The 18,904-nt window shown below is 50.8% G+C and overlaps 1 protein-coding gene and 1 long non-coding RNA gene across 2 annotated transcripts in view; one reads left to right on the top strand and one right to left on the bottom strand.

The window, feature by feature from the left end:
- The first annotated feature begins 328 nt into the window (after nt 1-328).
- LOC111758253 (uncharacterized) lies at nt 329-4,662 on the top strand. The gene is made up of 2 exons (XR_010044382.1): nt 329-3,076; nt 3,375-4,662. It is a non-coding gene; the product is annotated as an uncharacterized LOC111758253 (long non-coding RNA).
- Plxna2 (plexin A2) overlaps nt 4,597-18,904 on the bottom strand; it is a 193,335-nt gene continuing 179,027 nt past the window's right edge. Inside the window, exons 23-32 of the mRNA XM_003474768.5 lie at nt 17,937-18,003; nt 17,635-17,781; nt 16,981-17,140; nt 16,531-16,634; nt 12,231-12,330; nt 11,564-11,754; nt 10,174-10,343; nt 7,661-7,873; nt 6,695-6,845; nt 4,597-5,098 (exon numbers count right to left, since the gene is read on the bottom strand). Coding sequence (XP_003474816.3) covers nt 5,003-5,098; nt 6,695-6,845; nt 7,661-7,873; nt 10,174-10,343; nt 11,564-11,754; nt 12,231-12,330; nt 16,531-16,634; nt 16,981-17,140; nt 17,635-17,781; nt 17,937-18,003 — 1,399 coding nt within the window. The 3' untranslated portion in view covers nt 4,597-5,002. The remainder of the gene's footprint in view (nt 5,099-6,694; nt 6,846-7,660; nt 7,874-10,173; nt 10,344-11,563; nt 11,755-12,230; nt 12,331-16,530; nt 16,635-16,980; nt 17,141-17,634; nt 17,782-17,936; nt 18,004-18,904) is intronic.

Here is an 18,904-nt window from a genome sequence, read left to right as displayed (position 1 = left end):
CAACTCCTAGACTGTAGCAGTGGCCTCCATTGGAGAGCTGTAATCTGGGGTCCTGGGGCCAGGGGGCAGTGTTCACCCACGGGTTTGGCCACAGCAGAGCATGTGAGTGTGTGAGTGCACACGCGTGCGGGTGTCCTGATGCTGACTGAACATTAATAAGCTCTGGCTCCAGAAAGAATTCTAGAACTCCCTCAAAACAACTTAGCTCATCTTTCTGTGAGTACCTCACTTTTAAATAGGTCTGTGAGTTATTCTGCATAGATGCTGCCAAAAAACTCCATTTATTTGAAGATTTAAGATTTCTTTTTATCCAGTAAACTTTATTTATATATAACAACAGTACAAATTGTGTCCTTGGCTTGCAAAATAGGAGTGTTTCATATTTACAATAGGTACAGGATAATATATTAGAATAACAAAAAAACCCATTTTTTGGAACAATTTAAATAATTTTCTTATTATTCCACAACACCTAAAAAAACAACAAAACCAGACAACCATCATTGTATTTTCTTAAAAATAGATATGATACAGATTCCAGTGTGTCAAGGGGGTTGGGTTTGCATGGGAAGTGTTTGGGGAGAGGTGGGTGGGCTTGTGTTGCAAAGAGCGTGTCACTTCTTCCCCTGGACCTCAGTGACATCTGTCCCATGTGGTGGAGACCACGTTGCATGATGCTGCCCACTGCGGATGCTGCTAGGGATGTCAGATTCGCTCAACGTGCAGGCTGACCGAGCTCTCAGAGCAGCTTCCCCCCTTCCTGCGGTGGAGGTGGGAGAGCCGGAGCACTGCAGAAAGGGTGCAGGGAGGGAGACTTTGTAGGAAGAAAATGGGAAGGGGAATCCAGGAGAAGCTGAGGACTCCCAGGTTCCTTATTGGGCAGAGGAGCTGTCGTCTTGATCATCATGATCGCCTCACAAGACATCACCTAAAACCAGTAAGAGGGGAACACTATCCTCCATTCATGGGCTTTGGGCAGCTTCACTCTGGGGAAGCTGGAAGGAAGGTTGCAGACAGGGAAGTGAGACTGCAGGGTTCAGGCAAGGCTGCTGTTCCGGAGAGAGGCCCCTGAGATTCTGAACTTCATCTCCTAAGTGCCCTAGCCCCAAGGGCTCTGCTCCCACGGCCCTGTGTCTCGACGGCTGCTGTGCGTCTTCTTCTCCACACTGTTGCAGCATGTCATTCTTCCTTGTCTGTGTCCATGGCACAGCATGGCTGGGAGAGGGCCCTCCACAGGAGGGCTGCCAGCCCAGTGTCTCCAGGCAGCAGGTGATGGCACAGCCCCGGCCGTGATCAGGCTGGGTTTCCCAACAGGCACCGCTAGTTTGGCCCCGACTGCCCCCAGTCTACATGCCCACCAGCGCCTCTTCATTCTCGGTGGGGCTGGAGCCTTGATGGCTATGCTTGTCCCCATTGCTGGAGCTGGGAAAAGGTCAGGAGCTGAAGCAGCAGAGGCAGTGCCACCTGAACAGTAGGCAGCGGTGGAATGAGAGTAACTCTCCTGGCTGGGGGACCTCCCCAGGAGAAGGTAAGGCAGCTGGGTGGGTCGACTTACCTTCTTTACTGCACCCCTTTTGTGTAACGGGAACCTCTGTTGGTGGAGGAGGGAGGACTGTGTCTGCTGCATCGGTGGCAAGAACCAGCAGCCTGGAGAACAGACATACTCTTAGAAGGGCCCTCTCGTTCATCACGTTTCCAGCACCTTGGAGATAGCTGCTGCTCAAGAAGATCCTCTAAAGGAGAAGATGCAGGAAACAGCTCTTTCCTTCCAGGGACGTTTTAGTAACACATTCATGCTGTTAATGTCTCAGCGATGTTAGGAGAGATCAAAAGTGACTTTGAGAGCCACGCTATGGAAAGAGGTAGAAGGAGGATGGTTGACACCGAAGCACCCGCTCCACGCAGAGCACAGGGTCCAGCTGGGCTCCACATCTTGTCCTCTGGCATCATCTATCTTCCAGCCCCTGCTGGAGTTCTATTCTCTCCCCAGAGAGCTGCCTCTTCTGTGGCTCAGTGGAACAAACAGCTGGAGAAGACACGGGAGAGATTTCCTGCCTCCCTGCAGGAGGGACGGCTTCTGGGGAGGGACTGTGGCTTTAACATGTCTTTACACAGGCCAAATAGCCTCAAATTGGATAATAGCAAGAAGACAGCACAACAAACTCTGTCTCCTCCGCATTCTACAGGGAGTTTTCGTGGGTTCTTGCTGTGTGCAAGCAAAGAGTTGGCAGAGGATGGGTAAGTAGAAAGCTAGAATGAGGGGCCAGCCACTTCTGCTGTCCTCTTGACCTGGCCTCAGTCCAACTGTGTTTTCCTTTGTCTTTTTTTCTGCAGGGATGTCCCTCCGCCACTTCCTTTGCCAGTTTAAGTGCCCCAGCTCTCTCATGGAATCTGGAGGAATGTGGCCAGACCACCCAGGGCCACTTTGGCTCCTTTTCTCTCCATTTCCACTCTCCATCCCCCATCATCCTCCAGGGAGGCCTCCCCAGGAGCAGTGCGTGGTCACCCAAGTAGCTGTTGGGAGACCCTAGGTAAATCCATGGAAGCCAGGGCCAGGTGGCACTGAAAGAAGCGTGGGCCTATCTCTTACTTCTTTCTTGGCAAACAGAGCCTTGGATGCCGGCCTGAGCAGCGATGTGATCAGGAAACTTTCATTCAGCTGAGCTCAGAAATAAGTGAGGGTGGGCTGGAATTTCCATGGGTAGCGCAAAGTCGAAACTCACATCCTTCTGGCCCTATCACTTCTTTTATTTCCATAAATTATGGGCTCAGAGCTGATAAGCTGTGGGTGCCATGAAGAGCCAACACTTTGGCTTAGTACAGAGGGCCTGTCATTAGTATTTCTTTCATGCTATTAACAGAGCCCCAAGAACTTTCACAGAAGTAAATTATCAGAAGAAAGTGGCCTTGGCATGGCTGGTTGTGAATTATAATGAAAACAGCAAGTTTCCTGAGTATTTTGCTGAATGCTTTTCTCTTCCCATTTTCCAGCTGCATTCAGGCAAGAAACCAGCGCTGAAGAAACTAGGCAGTCTGCTGTGCGGTTAGACAGTTGTCTAAAACCGTGGACCCAGAGGTAAACCGGTCTCCCAAGTGCCCTTTCCCAGCCCTTTCTTGGGAATCCTATGTGATCGGGAAGCGGTTGGAAACTGGAATTGCCTGGAGGCACAGCCGGGCACAAAGAAGCTGGGGCCCAGAGTTCCTTGCAGAGGAAATGACCCTGGCCTAGTCTCTCGTGGGGTTGCTGGTCTCGTTTCCCAGCACTGCGGCTGAGATTCTTGAACCCTAAGAGAAGCAGAAGGTGGAAGGGGAAGACTGTCCCCTTTTGCCACACTCACTCTGCCCCTTTGTCTTTCTTGGCCCTCCTATCACAGGGCTGCTTGCAGAGAAACCGGAGCCAATTGCTTGATTCCAAGCCAAGGATGGAGGCAGGGACTTCCTGATGGACGTCCTTTTACAGCATTCCACTGCCACCAGAGCTGTCCTCCTTTGGTTAACTCCATCAGCTTCTTGGGGGCTTCTGGAGCTTTGGTCTCTTTGTTTGGAAACTACACTCAGGAGAACTGGTGATTCATGGTTTTAGGAGTTAGCAGGAGAGAGAAGGAAAGCAGCCTGATAATATGTCCACTTGTCCCTTGTCCTTCTAACCCGCAGGTCCACGACAGGCAGAAGAGGACAGTGACGTGGGTACGGGGCAGTCAAGTCTGCCAAGGCAAGTGTGGTCTGCCCAGTGGTCAGGAGCATGGGGTGTGAGTGAAGGGTTGTCTCCCCTCTCCAGGCACGAGAGAATGAAAGAAAATATAACAATAAATACTGCAGCTTCTTAACCCTACACTCTTCAAGTATTGCTTGCTGTAAACAGTGTTTGAGTTTTGTTTTCCTTTTATTTGCCAGGAACCAGGGCATGACTGGAATGGAATCCAAAGCCAAATGTCTTTGTCACCAACTCAACCCCCAGGGGACCTCCTGGAGGCCAGGCGGACACACTCCAGGCTGTTCCCCCAGAGTCCCTGCTTCAGGACAGGACTGAATAGGGGTGGAGCTGCTGGTTGTCCTTGGGAAAGCAAGGGATCTGGTCTGGGAGAGGCTCACCTCTCCTACTTGCCAATTCACTTTAGGGAAACCAAAAAGGAAAAGTATCAAAGGCCAGCTCCTCCTTCGTTGAGGTTTGGGATTAAATAAAACAGCAGCAGAAAGCACTGGTGCGCTATTGATAGCCCTTCTCTGTGGAGATGAGAATGGACAGGTGTGTGGGGACCAATCGTAAGTCCCTGCCAGCCAGGCACAGCTACTTGATGGCTTTGCACTGTGTGCCCGGTTCCAGGCGGCCACGCTCTCCCAGCAGCCAGGAGCTCCGGGCTGACTGGCGTTTGCGACGTGTTTGGTGTGGACACTGTGCTCATTCATCTCCTGCTGCTGCTTTTTTTGTTTTCTCCTTGTCCAAGGGAAAGGAGGCCTCTTCTTCCCTTTCGGCTCCTGCTTGGATCTCTCCTTGGCTCTTCCTGACATTTGGAAAGAGGACTTACACAGGGAGGGGAGGTGATAGGGACTAGAAGGAAGGAGTGGAAATCAGAGTTAAACAAAAGTTGGACGGGATTAACAGGACGGCTTTTTGTTTTGTTTTATTTCTTTTTTTCCTTTTTCTTAAAAAAATTAAATAAAGTTCTCATTATTTCCCCAATATACATCAAAGGAGTTTCATGCAAAGCAGCAGTCACAGAGGCCGGCCCATGGAGCACGAGCCTCTCAGCTTGAAGGGCCACCATTTCCTTGTCCTGTGGCGTCCCTAGATGTCGCCGCCTAGGATGACGCCTGCTGTCCTACTCACAGGCACTGGCTGTGAGGAAACCTGGCTAGCGTCAGGGGAGGGGCCTCCCCTTTCCCCTGGACAGGGCCTCAGGGGCAGCAAGCTCCGGGCTGGTCCCCTGCACTTGTCTTTCCTTCCGAGACTCCAGCGTGCCGGCGTGGACGGGTCCCTCTTCCCAGGAATGCAGGCCTCCTTTCAGCTCTCGAGGGACATGGCGCTGATGAGCTGTTCTACCTTGTAGGCCAGCCGCTGTCGCCGGGCCTGCTCGTCCTGCTCCAGCGCCCCGATGAGCTGAGGGACAGAGTGAAGGGGTGACTGCAGGGCCAGGCACCTGTGGAGCCCTGCACCCCCTCTGGCTACTTTTTCATTCTGCCTTGAACACAACCATCAGTAACTGAAACGATTGTTTGCCTGAGTACATTTAATTAGCACACAGTCATGCATTGCTTAACAATGAGGGCACTTTCTGAGAAATGGGTGGCTGGATGATTTTGGCATCACATGAATTCAAAGTTAAATTGAGGGCAAGAGAAAATGACATCATCAAGAAGCACAGTAGACGAGATATGTGAGCCTGGTAGTAGCCGGTATCACAGATGCAGTACCCTGTTCGACAGTCAGCTGTTTGGTTTTGTAAGCAGAGAGAATATATTCCAAAATGATGATAAATAGTCTAGTACAGTAAAGACCTAAGCCAGTCACTGTTCTTTATTACCAGGTATTATTCCTGCAGCCAACTGCATGTGTTACACTACCTTTTATAGACGGGCTGCCAGAAGAGAAGAGGGCTTTACCTCACTGTGAATGTGAGCAAAGCCCTGCACTAGGACAGTAAGATGGCTATGAAGTCACAGAGGAATATTTCAGTCCTCAGGAGGCCACTACAGGTGTATGGTGTGTTGGTGACTAATATGTCATGTTTATATATGCATACATCTAAATACATGTATGTATGTTTATATATACGCATATATATAGATATATACATCAATTGTTTAAAACAGTATTGGCAGATAGGAAGCACTATGTGTTAGCTATTATTATTACTACTATTTCTACCATCAGGCTCACTGTAATACGTGACTTATCAGTTTCTGAAAGCTGCCCTGTTTAGCCTTTCTTTGTGTTAAGGTCCATCTGCCTATCTGAAATGTGACAGATAACATCTGCCCAAGTGCAGAAAAATAGTGGGACCTATCCTTTCAGAAAGAATGAAATTAGTTATTGTTGTGGTTTGTGTCTAGATGTTCCCTCAAAGCCTCATGTGGTCATAGGTGGGACTTTTTCAGAGGTGGCTGAATCTAGTGTGATTGATTCATGGTACAATGCCAGGATTTAAGAGTGTGTGATTACTAAGTCAATCCACTGAATAGTTTGGTACTGCTCTAATCACAGCAGCCTGGACACAATGTAAGGGACAGAAAGAGACTTGTCTTGTCCCTCTTGCTTGCTTTGCTCTCTTCTTCCCCTCATATACTGTTTCTGTGTGTTAGAGTCACCTGATGCTACACTGAAACTTCTACAAACTGTGAGCTAAATACCCTTTAACTTTGGGTGTTGGGTATTGTGTCTCAGCAATGAAAGAAAAGTAAGTAAAACAATAATACAGTGCTCTGAATTGAGAAACAATTAAATTATTAAAAGTGTTATTTAAAGTGTTAGCAATGGATGAAGGAGACAATGATGCATGAGAAAGCAGTCCATGAATCAGGGAGAGGTCAGGCTGCCTTACAATGGAATGATAAGGATTTTGGGCTCATGGGCTTTTGACTGCATGAATTGGTTTTCTAAGTCAGACTCCAGGATGCTACTGAGGACTGGGCAGCATGTTCTCTGTGGTGCCATGGCTCCCCACAAGCTGCCCTGCCCTAGGGTGGCACCACTTACCTCCTCACTGTACTTGCTGACGTAGGAGTAGATCTCGTTGAGGGCGCTCAGCATGTTGAACTCCACGGCGTGCAGGCGGGACTGCTCTGCGAGGTAGGCATTCATGTCCTGGTCGCTGATGGCAGGGAGTTTGGCGATATCTGCATAGTATCTGTCGCACACAGGATAAGGCCCTTGATGAGGACTCAGCAAGGGTTTGCCTGCCTCTCCCCTGGCTCCAGCCCCTGGACAGCGTGGTTTCTCTTGCCCTCCCGTTTCTCTTCCGTGGGGCTCTTGCCTCAAGTTGAAGACCAGGGTTTCTTCAGGAGGCTCCATACAGCTTCGAGCTCAGGCTGCAGTGCCTGGCAGTATGTTTAGAGTCCAGGCTCTGGCCAGACTCCTTGTATTCAAACCCCATCTCTGCCACTTGCTAGCATGTGACCTTGGGCCAGATATGGTCATTGTCCCCATTAGTAAAATGGGAAGAATAACAGCCACTCCACTACTTCACTGGACTGTGTGCACATGTGTGTGCATATGTGGGTGTCTGTGAATCCAGGTCTTGCACACAGAGCCACACCCCAAGCTCTTATTTATTTTTTTAAATTTGGACACAAGGGCTCATGTTAAGTTGCTCAAGTTAAGCACGAAATTGTCATCCCCTTGACCCAGGCTCTCAGTTCTGGGATCACAGATATGCACCACCATGCTTAGCTGCCACTGGAGATTTTAATGAGATGGCACACACACAGTCCTTATCACAGTGTGGATTGCTCAGCTTATGCTTAATATGTGGAACCTGAAGAATAATCATCGGGCTTCCACGGCACAGACACACCCACCCTCCCCTCAGAGCAGAAGGCCTGGATGAGGAAGAAGGAGAAGAGCGTGAGGTTCCCAAGGAACCACGCCCCAGTCCTCAATCTGGGACACGTGCTGGGTGCGGTGTTGCAGGGAGTGTACCCGGCCATGCTGTGTGCTGCCCACCTCTCCACCCAGTTCTTGTAGCTGGGGATGTCCTTGGCGTAGAGCAGCTTGTTGGAGGGCGAGTCTTTTCCCAGCCGGTGCTCCGATGTGGAGCAGGAGTCCATGAAGGTCTGGGCCACCACCGACAGGCAGGCATCTGTGATGCTACCCTTGTGGATGTCGAACACAAACTGTGGGTTCTTAATGACGTTCACCCAGAAGCGCAGAGGGAGACTGCAGGAAGAGGCAGAGTACCCTAAGAATGACATCTTGCCCTGCCCTTGTGTGTCTTGCCAGTATTCCTGCCCAGTCTCACAATCACAGAAAATAACTGTCCTTGCAGCCCTCACTGGCTGTGCAATACTGACTCTGGGAGAGGAGAGGGGCCTTGTAACTCCATGGGGTGCTGACCTGTTCCCTAACAATGGAGGAGTGGGCATGGCTGGACATGGCTGGACTCACCACCGCCTGCAGGCTTTTCTAAGGCCTTGCTGCCCCAAGGGAAGCCTGAGTACAGAGGACAACACAGTTTTCTCAGAGTTGCAGACAAAGCCTCCAGGCTCCTGAAGTCCCCCTCCAGTGTTCATGGCCATTGTCGGGAAGGAGGCCGCCGGCAGCCCCAGGCACTGCCTCAGAGCAGGCACAAAGAGCGCCACCTGCCCTCTCCGCCCAGCCCGGCTGCCAGAGCTGCTTCCCAGGGCTGGCCCTGCCCAGCTGGGCCAGGAACGGGCTCCCCTGGGGCCAGCTCTTTCAGGACTCTCCCCAGGACTTTCTTGTGTCTGGACAGGGGCAGAGGGAGGAGGGCAGGCCATTGTGGGCACCCTGGGAATGGTTCTCTGTAGCTCTGCAGTTTTCCCACCCCAAGAGGAACCACCAGTAGTTAGGAGACTTCCTTTGGCAACTCGGGAATTTTTAAGCAGAAGGAAAGGGGCTTTTTCTGTCCCTGAGACCATAAGGGGGAAAAGCCCATTTACCCTCCTTCAAAATCCGAACAGCTGCCATTTCCCTCCTTCCCTGTTCTGACTGCTTTTCCAGCTGCCTTTGGGCCTTAACTCTTTGGTGCCTCTGAGTAGTGACCCTCTTCCCCAGGCATGTGCCTCAGCCCTGATGTGGTTCTCTACTTCTTTGTTGTCCCTTGACTCTCTCGCATTCCCGGCATCCCCAAATGTCTTTGCAGTGCCAGGTCTTGGGAAAGGGTGCTGTGGACCACCCTGAGCTGCCCATTATGATTTCTGTTTGTCCTGCCATCTGCAGAAACTTGCTCACTTTCCCATGACTTGAAAGGAGCTGCCCCTGCTGAGAGCTTTGCATCTCTCTGGTCCTCCTCTTCCTGGCAGCTTTGGGGACTTGTGATCATCTTCCTTGGACCAACTCAGGACCAGGACACTGCCCACAGCAACAAAAGGGGGTCCATCTCCGTTGCTTGGGTCTGGCCAGCCCACAGAAGGCATGGGACAGGGTAATTCAGAACTTTCTCTGGATTTTCTCCAAACTGCCCATGCCCAATACTGGGCTGATGATCCCTTGCCGAAGCAGATAGCTGTGATCCTGCTGCTGCAATGCCAAGGGAAGACCTGCCTGGTCATCCTGTACCATGGCCCCCCAGCCTTTTTGCTTTTGCTGTAGAAGTAGGAGGATCAGTGACCACAAAACCCTGTAGAAGCCAGGAGTAGAAGGGGTCAGGGTTGGTGCCTTCCAAACTGTTTTGTTGGTTGCTAGGACTTTTGATTTCCAAATAACAGCCTGGGCCCATCTGTGTCAGCTCTGTTTTCTGAGATCGCTGACTCCAGACAGCTGCATGGGCTGCCTGCCCAACCCGAATGCCAGGGCCTCCCCTCTCTCTGCTTGTTCCCAAAGGAAGCCTTTTGATTCTGGCTTGGCCAGGCCCTGTCTGACCCAAAAGTCAGTTCTTAATGTGGTCTGTGGTGCAGGGTCACAACCAAGAATGGAAAAGTTTCACGCAGGAGCTAAGGGAGCCATCCCTCCCACTGCTGACCTTCATGCGGAGGTGACCTTAGGCCAGGAAGTCAGGCCTTTAGGATTTTTCATCTGCTGCTTCCTGAAAGCCATGGTGTTGAGGTAATGACTGGGGCTTAAGGGATCAAGTCTGCCCTGGAACTCAGAGCTGTAGATCAAATCTGTAGCAGGTGTGAGCTCCCTTCCCATCCCCTGCCAACTCTACCAGGGTCCTATCTCAGGAAGTGTTCCTCTCAGAATGCTCAGCAAAACCTGACTCTGCTGCCAGCTTCCAGTGTGACCTCTGTGTAGCTGCCCCCACTCTCTTGAGGTCTTCGTGTTAGGGGAGGGCTCACCCTGGGGAAGGGAACCAGACTGCAAGGGCAGACCTAAACTGTGTGCAGAATTCTAACCAGAGGGGTACCCTTTGGAGCAGGTAGCCCAAAGGCCATGTTGGCTCTGCAGAGCAGCTCCAGCTGGGACAGCTTGCCTTTCCATCTCCAGGGTCCCCAATGTCCCCATCCTCCCAGCTCTGGGCCTCTGCAGGCTGCACCTACTGCAGGGTGCCCCTGGGTTACCAGTTGCTCTTCCAGGTGTGTCGAACATCTGTGTCGTGGATGCTATGCCTGTCTGCCTGCTCATCCAGGAAGTCAAACATATATTTGATGGCCAGGGGGAGGGCACTGCCCCGGTGCACAGTGCTGAACAAGGTCTCAAACAAGTCATCCACGAACTTCTGCAGGGTGCCCTAGGGGAGCAGAAGGGGGACATTGTGAAGTACAGGAGGAAGGAGAGTGGCAGGCAGCAGACAGGAATAACAGATTGTGCCTTGGGCCCATCCTGCCTTGAGAAGCCATCTATGATGAGAGACTGTGTGGACAGTGTGGTAGGGGTGAGGAAGGGCAGTGATTGGGGTGTCAGAAATAGGATGGGCTGGGGATCTGCAGAACCTCTGCTCTAATCTTCAGTTGCCTGCCACATGATAATGGGAGTGGGCTTAGGACCTCTGATGGGAAGCAAGGAAGTGCCGAGTCTCGGCTTTCCCAAGGTGAGGGGGAACAGACAGGCCATCTAATGCAAAGGACAGCTGAAGGACAGAGTGCCTCCTGGCTGGAGTTTGGCAGCACCCAAGGGGGTCAGACAGGAAGCACAAAGAGCCTCAAGAAACTGGTGACCTGGCATGAATGGCATCTGGGCAGGGGCCAGACGGAGCATGAGCCCCACAGTTTGTAGGCCCCAGGACCACCTTTGGGATCATGAGAACCACTGACCCTTTCTTTTCCTTTGCTTTTTATTTTATTTAATTTTCTGTACTGGGAATTGAACTCAGGACCTTGTGCTTGCCAGGCAGGTGCTGTGCTGCTATGCTATATCCCTGGTCCTGCTGGTCTTTTATCGTATACTGAGTGCACTTGGGCAAAGCAAAGAAAGGAGTGACAGGGGTCTGACAAAGTGGTTCTGGGCCTTCCTGGGAGCAAGACTGAGAATGCTAAGTTGGGTGCTGCTGTTTGAGGCTCTCAGCAGCAACACTGTGGGGTCAGTGGGGGAAGTCTTGTCTGACTTGGAGATCTGGGCTATATGAATGACACCGTCAAGGCTTACTTTCTTCTCAGACCATGCTGTCCATCTTCCGTCAATACATGGGCAGGCAGACTGAGGTGAGGGGAAGGAGCTGTTAGATTATTAGTAGGTTGGGACCTCCAGGCTTTCTTTCACATTTAGGCTACAATGGGTAGAAAGGGTAGTGGGCTGGAGGCCAACACATCTGTCCAGCTGACACCAGAAATAAGATCTCAGTGTCTTCGGGATAGGTGGGTCCCAGCCTGACAGCCCTTTGCCACTGAGGGGTAACCATAGTCTTGAGGAATTGGTAGACAGTGATGCTTTCCAAGGGGCCCTGTCCCCTGGGGACTGTGCCATATCTGTGTCCCTTTAGGGCTTCCCTGGCCTGAACAGAACTGGAGTTACCTTAGTGGCCAGTAGCCGGGTCAGGTAGATTTCAGACACCATCTTGCTGCCCCGGTCACCCTCCTTCTGGTCACCATGGTCATGGTTCTTCACTAGATGCCAGACCTTGACCCCACTCTCCAGGTCCGGGGTGATCATGGGGGCCCGGGAACGAAGGCTGTCAGGACTGCCAGTGTACCTGAAAGAGGAGTCTGGAGGGAAGGAGAGGGGCAGGGCTCTGAGTGACAGAGGTCATCGTCCTGCTGGTGGTGTCATTCCAGAGTCCCGCCCACATGCTGCATCCATTCAGAATAATCCAGGTGGCATTGGGAAGGACCCGTGGGATCTCATATTTGCTGGATTATTTTAGGGATCTCCAGCTGGCTCCAGGAAGAGGAACATGGATTCTTTTCTGCAATAAGGAGCTGCTCTAACTCCTCCACAAGCCTGTGGTCTCAGAGGAAGGGCACACATCATCCCAGGAGTGTCACATATGTACTCCTGCTGCTCTGAGGAGGTGCACCCTGTTGGGATGGACTAGACTGGTGGGGAAGGGAAGTAAATGAGCCATTGCCTTTGAGTGGCAGTCAGATACAGGTCTACTGCTGTGAGAAAGGGTACTTTGTGCTCCCAGGGAGCCCCCATAGATCCCACCCTGTACTGCCAAGACTGGCTTCCTAGGGCTCACCATATCTGCTGATGGATGTCCGGGAGATGCTGGCAGAGGCAGGGATGTTGTAGGAAGAGGTCTGTTTGGGGACCAGAGCCACCACTGACCTGTCTGATACCTGAGAGGGTTGGAAGACACAATATAGGCAAATTTGGGTATCCCAGGAAGTTACTTAGCTAAGTACTTGTAGAGGAAGATGATATAGAGTGAGTAGACAGTAAGGAGTCCAGGAACACTAAACATAACTGTTACTGTTGTTTTTACCCTTTTATTGGACCAGAGTGGCACTGCCTGATATGGTCACACCTTGTCACACCTGACTGCAGAGTGCCTGAAATGTAATCAGTCCCAGCAGGGACATGCTCTATGTGTTTGCACAGAGATACACTAAAAATGTCCAGATACACTGGGTATCAATGATTTATTTTACCTAAACTAATATAAATCGTCTCATTAGTAATTTTTATATTGATTATACATTGCAACAATACTTATTTTAGACTGATTAGGTTAAATTAAACACATTGTTAACATTAATCTCATCTGTCAATTTTTGCTTTTTAATGCTGTTACTGAAAACTTGAAATCACACACACACCTTGCACATGTGGTTTGCCCAATGTTTACACTGGGCAGAGTGGGATGAGGTGTGGCTTCTGCCAGTCCTGTGGGTTCCAACAGTTATTCCCATTTTACAGATAAAGAGATAGGAACCTGGGGATGCTAAGTGACATCCTCAAATTCACATAATGAGAGCCAATGTTAGTAGCCAGATCTGTCAAGCTCCAGAGCACATATTCTCCTCATTAGAAAGGATCACTTGGGATTTTATTTCAAGTCACACACATTTTCTCTTTTGGCTCTGATTTCTTTCTGGCCTGCGTCCTAGGATGTCAGAGCCACCTTGAATAGTTTCTACCAAAAGGGCAGCTGCCCTTGGGGAGTCAAAGAGAAAGATGGTATCTTATTCCATCCTCTGGAAGGGTACCAGGCACAGCACCCAGCCCATGGGGATAAATGAGGAGCCATATTGAGGACATTTGGGGCCATTTTGATTTAAGATTACCCTCCGTCTAATAAAAACGGAGAATCCCCAGCATCCTGGTGATCCAATTAAATGCCTGACGCAGAGGGAATAAAACAGCTATAATAATGTTATGGGCCATAAAACATTCCTATTAAACCATTTTTTATTTTAACAATTTTTATGAACTTTATAAGTTTGATTTATAGCTGCACCAGTCATAAAACCATCTTTCTGGGTCTTAAATTGTCAGTCCCTCTTTCCCACCAAAAAAGAATTAAATGTTGGGAAGTCAAACTATAAATGAACATTAGTGCTAACGAGATTCCCTGATAGCTGGTTTTAGTGGTGGTGTTTAATTTTACCCTCCCTATAAATCTGTAGAAGCCTGGGCAGTTTTTTAACACCTCTTTATTAATTAAGATTATGCAGATTTTCTTCTGTAGGGGCTTCAAAGACCTTGGCCTCCAGGGCGGGCAATGAGAGAGCATTTGCTTGATTTGAGGGCAGTGCTTGGCCTGAGGCCCTCACGGCACTGGTCCCTCTCTAAGAAGGTGCCAGTGCTCTGCTGATTTCCAAAACTGGTCAATTTGCACCATCAGCACCAAGTCTAAGATGGAGGGGGAACTCTCCACTTCTGACTTTAAGGAATTCTCCTTGCCACCAAGACAAGGAAATCCTGAAATGACACTCCAAACATTTGGTTGGGACAAGGGTTTACACTCCCAGTCAGAGCATTATTTATGCTCACCCAAAGGAAAAGCTAAAGGTGTCTCACATTACAGCCGTTCCTTTCAACTCCGAGTCTAGCCATTAAGCTGCTTTCACCCTTGGTTTTTAAATTTCTCAACTGAACTTGATGCTCAAGATGCCTGGGAGGGCCTGTCCCTAATTCCCAGCTGGACACATAAACCTCTCTGGGCCTCCGTGGTCTCGTTGGTCAGTAGAGATGATAATCATGTCTAATAATCATAGCTGTGAGGGTTATTAAGGAAATGATGCATAAAGGCTGAATCAGAGGCTGGTGTCCAGTGAGCTTTCAGCAAGTGCTGGTGTCACTGTTGCCACTGAGTCACCACCAGCATTGTTATGGCTTGTGCCCAGAGCTCCCCTTAAAGCCTCATACAGCCATGCAGAGATGGTTTTTTTTAGAAGTGGCTGAATCTAGAGTGTGTGATTAGTTCACTGATTGGTTTAGCACCACCCTAATCCCAGCATTCAGGTAGAATATAAAAGGCTCAGAAAGATGTGGTTAAGTTTGCTTGTTGCTGGGGACTGGGGATTTAGCTCAGCGGCATAAGCACCTTCCTTGCAAGTAGGCGGTCGTGAGTTTGATCCCCAGTACTGGTAAAAAAAAAAAATTTGCTTGTTGCTTTTGCTGTCTTCTGCCCACCATGAAAGGTTGCCCCTCTGCCATGCTACTCTGCTTTGGAGCCAGTGGATTATAGACTGAAACCTCTACAAACTGTGAGCTAAAAAAACCTTTCCTTCCTTAATTTTGGGCTTGAGGTATTTTGTTTCAGTAATGAGAAAAGTAATGAAGATCATCATCATCATCATCATCATCATCATCATCACCACCACCCTTGTCACTGTCACCATTACCACCCTCGTCATTAAAGTCTCCCAAAGGAAAGAGACCCTGGGATCCCTTCCACATAGGGCTAGCATGTGAGACTATCTCATACTCAGTAAAGCTCAGTAAATATTTGATAAATGAATGAATACATGAATGACAAATGACATCAGGGAATTGGAAATGCTTTGCATGATGAGCACTGCAAGGACATGTGGTTTCAGTCTTCTGTTTGGGTGCTGTAGGATGGGCAGCCCAGTAATAAGCATTACAACACCAGAAACAGAGCAGAAAGTCCCCACTCATGCCCACAAAGAACACAGGACTTGGGCATGGTGCTAGTCTCTTTTGTACTTTCCTATTCAGTTCTAACTGGTTCATTACAATTATTCTGCTGGATGCGTTTCCCATGTGACATGGTGGGGGTGGGGTGGGGTGTGTTTGTGTACAGAATGAACAGGGAGTGATTAGAGCTACCTTACATGTACATACACATTCCACACACCTCACCTCATTTTTAATACTTCCAACCACCTTCTTAGAGTCACCAGCCAGTTATTTCCATTTTGCAGATGAGGAGCCCAAAATGGAAGGAGATTAAAGTGGCATCACCAGTGATTGGGGAGATGGGGGTTTAAAAGGAGGCTCCCCAGGTCTTAGCTCTTCCTTTACACCACATTCATTCTGTGTGGGCTGGTGTCCAGGGGAGCGATGAGCATGGGGGACAAAGGCCAGTGAGAGAGATGGAGTACTATTTGGGGTACCCCTGTGTGCCCCTGAGGCTCTAGCCCAGCTCCAGGCTCCTAGCAGTCTGGTCACTGGCAGCTCTATGCGTGCAAGCCCAGCCTCGCAGCCCCTCTGCATGTCTCCCTTCGTGAGACAGGGACATGGGAGGATATTATTAATCAGACAGTCCCCTGGGTCTTGCAGCCTGAGGCGCTTCCTCTAGTTGGCTTAATTTCCCTTGGCGTCTCTCATTTCGTTTCTATTTTAGTATCTTCCCTGAGTCCCAATCTGTCTACCTGTGCTTAATCTTAGAGTTCCCCAAGCACCAGCCTTGACTGTTTCCCGGGGATAGAGGGGTGCTGCTAGGTCTTATGTCCTGCTGGGTGGTTTGACTGCTTCCTGTGTCTTTCAATATACACACATGTCATTGGCTATGCCTTATCCAGTCCACATTCTAAGTGGGACAGGGGTTCCTAGGAGCCCCCTTTCCAAGCGGAAGACAGTTTAAGCAACTCTTTCAGGGACATAAGGTAGTGGATGGCAGGACCTGAAGACAGGCCTCTGGATTCTCTGCTGCGTCAAGCCCACTGCTCAGCTGCAGGAGGACAAAGCCAGAGAGAGGACTCTCTAGGCACTGACAGGTGGCAGTCATGGGTGAGGACTTCCCCACATGCAGGCTTTCCTGTAGATCTGGAGACCCCGACAGGCATGCCGAAGTCCTACCCTGGTCAGTTAAACCTGTTCAGAGGGCGGAGTCTGAGAACTCTGTTATTGCTGGGGCATTGGGAGCTGAGAAGCACTGTGCCAGGCTCTGGGAAAAGGAAGAAATGGAGAACAAACCCACCCCTAGGCTTTGAGCCCTTATGGCAAAGGCTAGAAGGAAGGGATCACTTTGGGATGCTGAGGGCCCATAGCTCACCCCCACTCCACCCCCATGGCCTGGCACCACACTGGGCGAAGGCCCCGTGCCCAGCCAGTAACAGGGGCCTCACCTGGTAGTGTAGCAGTGTGTTAAGCCGCTTCCAGTCACCCTCAATCTTGGTGGTGATGTCCTCATCTTGCAGGACCACCCGGGCGATGCGGCCTTGGCGCCACTCTGCGGAGAGGGGTGGTGCAGGTGCAGTGTGAGGGGGCAAGATCATTGGTCTGGGCCTGCTGTAGGCATGTGGTGACCTGGTGCCCTGGAGCTGGTGCCAATGGCAGTGTTTAGAGGTGGCCAGGCCTATGTAGGAGGTGGAGAACCTGGTGGGCCTCCCTAGGGATGGCTGTGTCCACACAGTTTATATGCAGGGTGACTCTAAGTGCCCTCCATGTATTACCCTGTGACACACACTTTGGGAGGGCACGTTTGGCCTCATCCCTACCCTGCCATGTCTGGACAACCTCCGGGAAGCCAGGAAAGCCCCTCTCGTGCCCTCACATTCCACAACTGGGCCTCCTACCCAAGTCCATGTCCACAGCCCGGGGCCGCTGGGAGTAGGGCACATTCTTGTACACAGCATCGAGGATCTTCTCCTTGACCTGAGTGATGGTGTCACAGTTCAGCACCTTCACCGGGATCTCCGGGCTATTCTCGTTGTCAGGATTGACGCAGTTCAGGATCTGCAAGGTGGATGTATGTCAGCAGCTGGAGGTCTTCTTTACTCTGCTGGTGCCCTCCATAGATTAGCTCTGTTCTGTGCCTCAGTCCCTCCCAACTTCCTGTCCACCCCTTCTTCTGGCTCTCTCCTTCCTAATTCCTGCATGGCTTTGGGGAGACTGCCTGGAATGCGGTTCCTGAGGGATTTGGGGAGAGTCGCAGGTGGGTCAAGGACTGGATTCCCTTTCCTCAAGCTTCTACACTAGGAATCAACAGATTCCCACTCTTCCCCCAGTGTTACCCACAGTAAATGGAGACTGAGAGCTCCCAGAGCTCCCTGGATGAGGCAGGGAAGGAAGGAAGCCAGGGGCTTCCACACACTTAATATAACCCTGGGCTCCCCCTGAACTGTCCCTCAGCCTCTGCCGGCCCCATGTCCTGGCTCCAGGGTGAGCAGGTAGAGTGTGGGTGGAGCAAGTGGTACCAGGCTGTCCCCTGCCGGCCACTGGCCCCTTACCAGTGTCTTGTACTCGATCTGCTGCCGGATGAGCTTGTCCTCGCTCAGGGAGTAGCGGGCCTCGCCAGTGATGGCATCAATGGGGCCCTTCTCCATCTGCTGCTTGATGGCGCAGTACAGCATGAAGAGAGGCTCCCCAGCGCACTCCTGCAGATATAGCGGGGCACGGGAAGTGTGGGCTTGCACCCTTTTTCTCCTTAGTGCCCCTGGGATGTAGAGGTAGAGAGGGGATCAAAGCACTGAGGGCTTGGAAGCAGCCAGGCCAAGGAGTCACTGCTTTTGAGGGCTGGGGTCCCTCTCACCTTCAGGAACTTGTGCAGGAGGAAGGCGAACCAGTTGGTCAACATCTTCTCGGCCACAGACTCAGTCCTGGGAGACAGACAGGAGGAGGCAGTGGTTACAGGGGAAGGGGTTATGGAGAGAGGGTCATGGACAGTGCCTGAGCTTGCTATGGGGGCAACAAGAAAATGTAGTGCTGGCACAGGAGGCCAAGTTTAGGCCAGTGGTACCAGGATCTAGGATATGGCTTGGGTCTAGGAAAGTTTCTTTCTGAGCTTTTATTTCCTGTGAAAATGATGGGCTGGGGCCTTCATCCCAGACTGCTAAGGCAGGGTCTATAGATCCTTCCCATCCCCTAGGCCTCTGAAGGACCAGACCCCCACCCCAACTCTCTCTGGCCTCAGGGCGATGAACTGAGGTTTCCTGTTCCTCTGCAGGTTCCTGCGTGCCTGGAACTCTGCTTTGCACATCTGCCATCTGCCTTCCCAACAGTCAGAGTCTGACTGTCACAGGTTCAGATCCTGACTCTGCCAGGTACTGGCTGTGAGACCTTGGGTGAGTCTCTGGCTTCAATTTCCTCATTTCTAAATGTGCATACTGGAATCGGTGCCTCATACAGGAGTGAGGAGTGGAAAGAGTTAAGATGTTCAAAGTGGCTCTAGGAAGCACTGTGCAAATGTTAGCCTACATTACCGCTGTTGTGTGGGCTCCCAATCCAACCCTGGCAGGTAGAGAGCAGTGCTTGAGTTTAGCCAGCAGGGGCTCTGGTTTTGCAAGCACCTTCCCTCCCCTCCCTCGTCCCATCCTTGGGCTGTGAATCTGGGGACTTGGGAAGAAACCAAGCTGCTGTGACAGACCCTTGTCGATGGAGATGCTGGAAGGGTATTTTAACTGCCTGCACGTGGTGCAAATTATAACCTCTGGTTGCTGTAAATCCCAGGCATTTGCTAGGGCTGCTCAGCAACCTGGGCCTGGGAGAGAGTGACAACAG

This window comes from Cavia porcellus, unplaced genomic scaffold (genome assembly GCF_034190915.1).
Source record: "Cavia porcellus strain 051 isolate PalLab524CR breed Dunkin Hartley unplaced genomic scaffold, mCavPor4.1 scaffold_29, whole genome shotgun sequence".
Taxonomy (NCBI): domain Eukaryota; kingdom Metazoa; phylum Chordata; class Mammalia; order Rodentia; family Caviidae; genus Cavia; species Cavia porcellus.
This window is presented reverse-complemented; position numbering and strand designations above follow the sequence as displayed.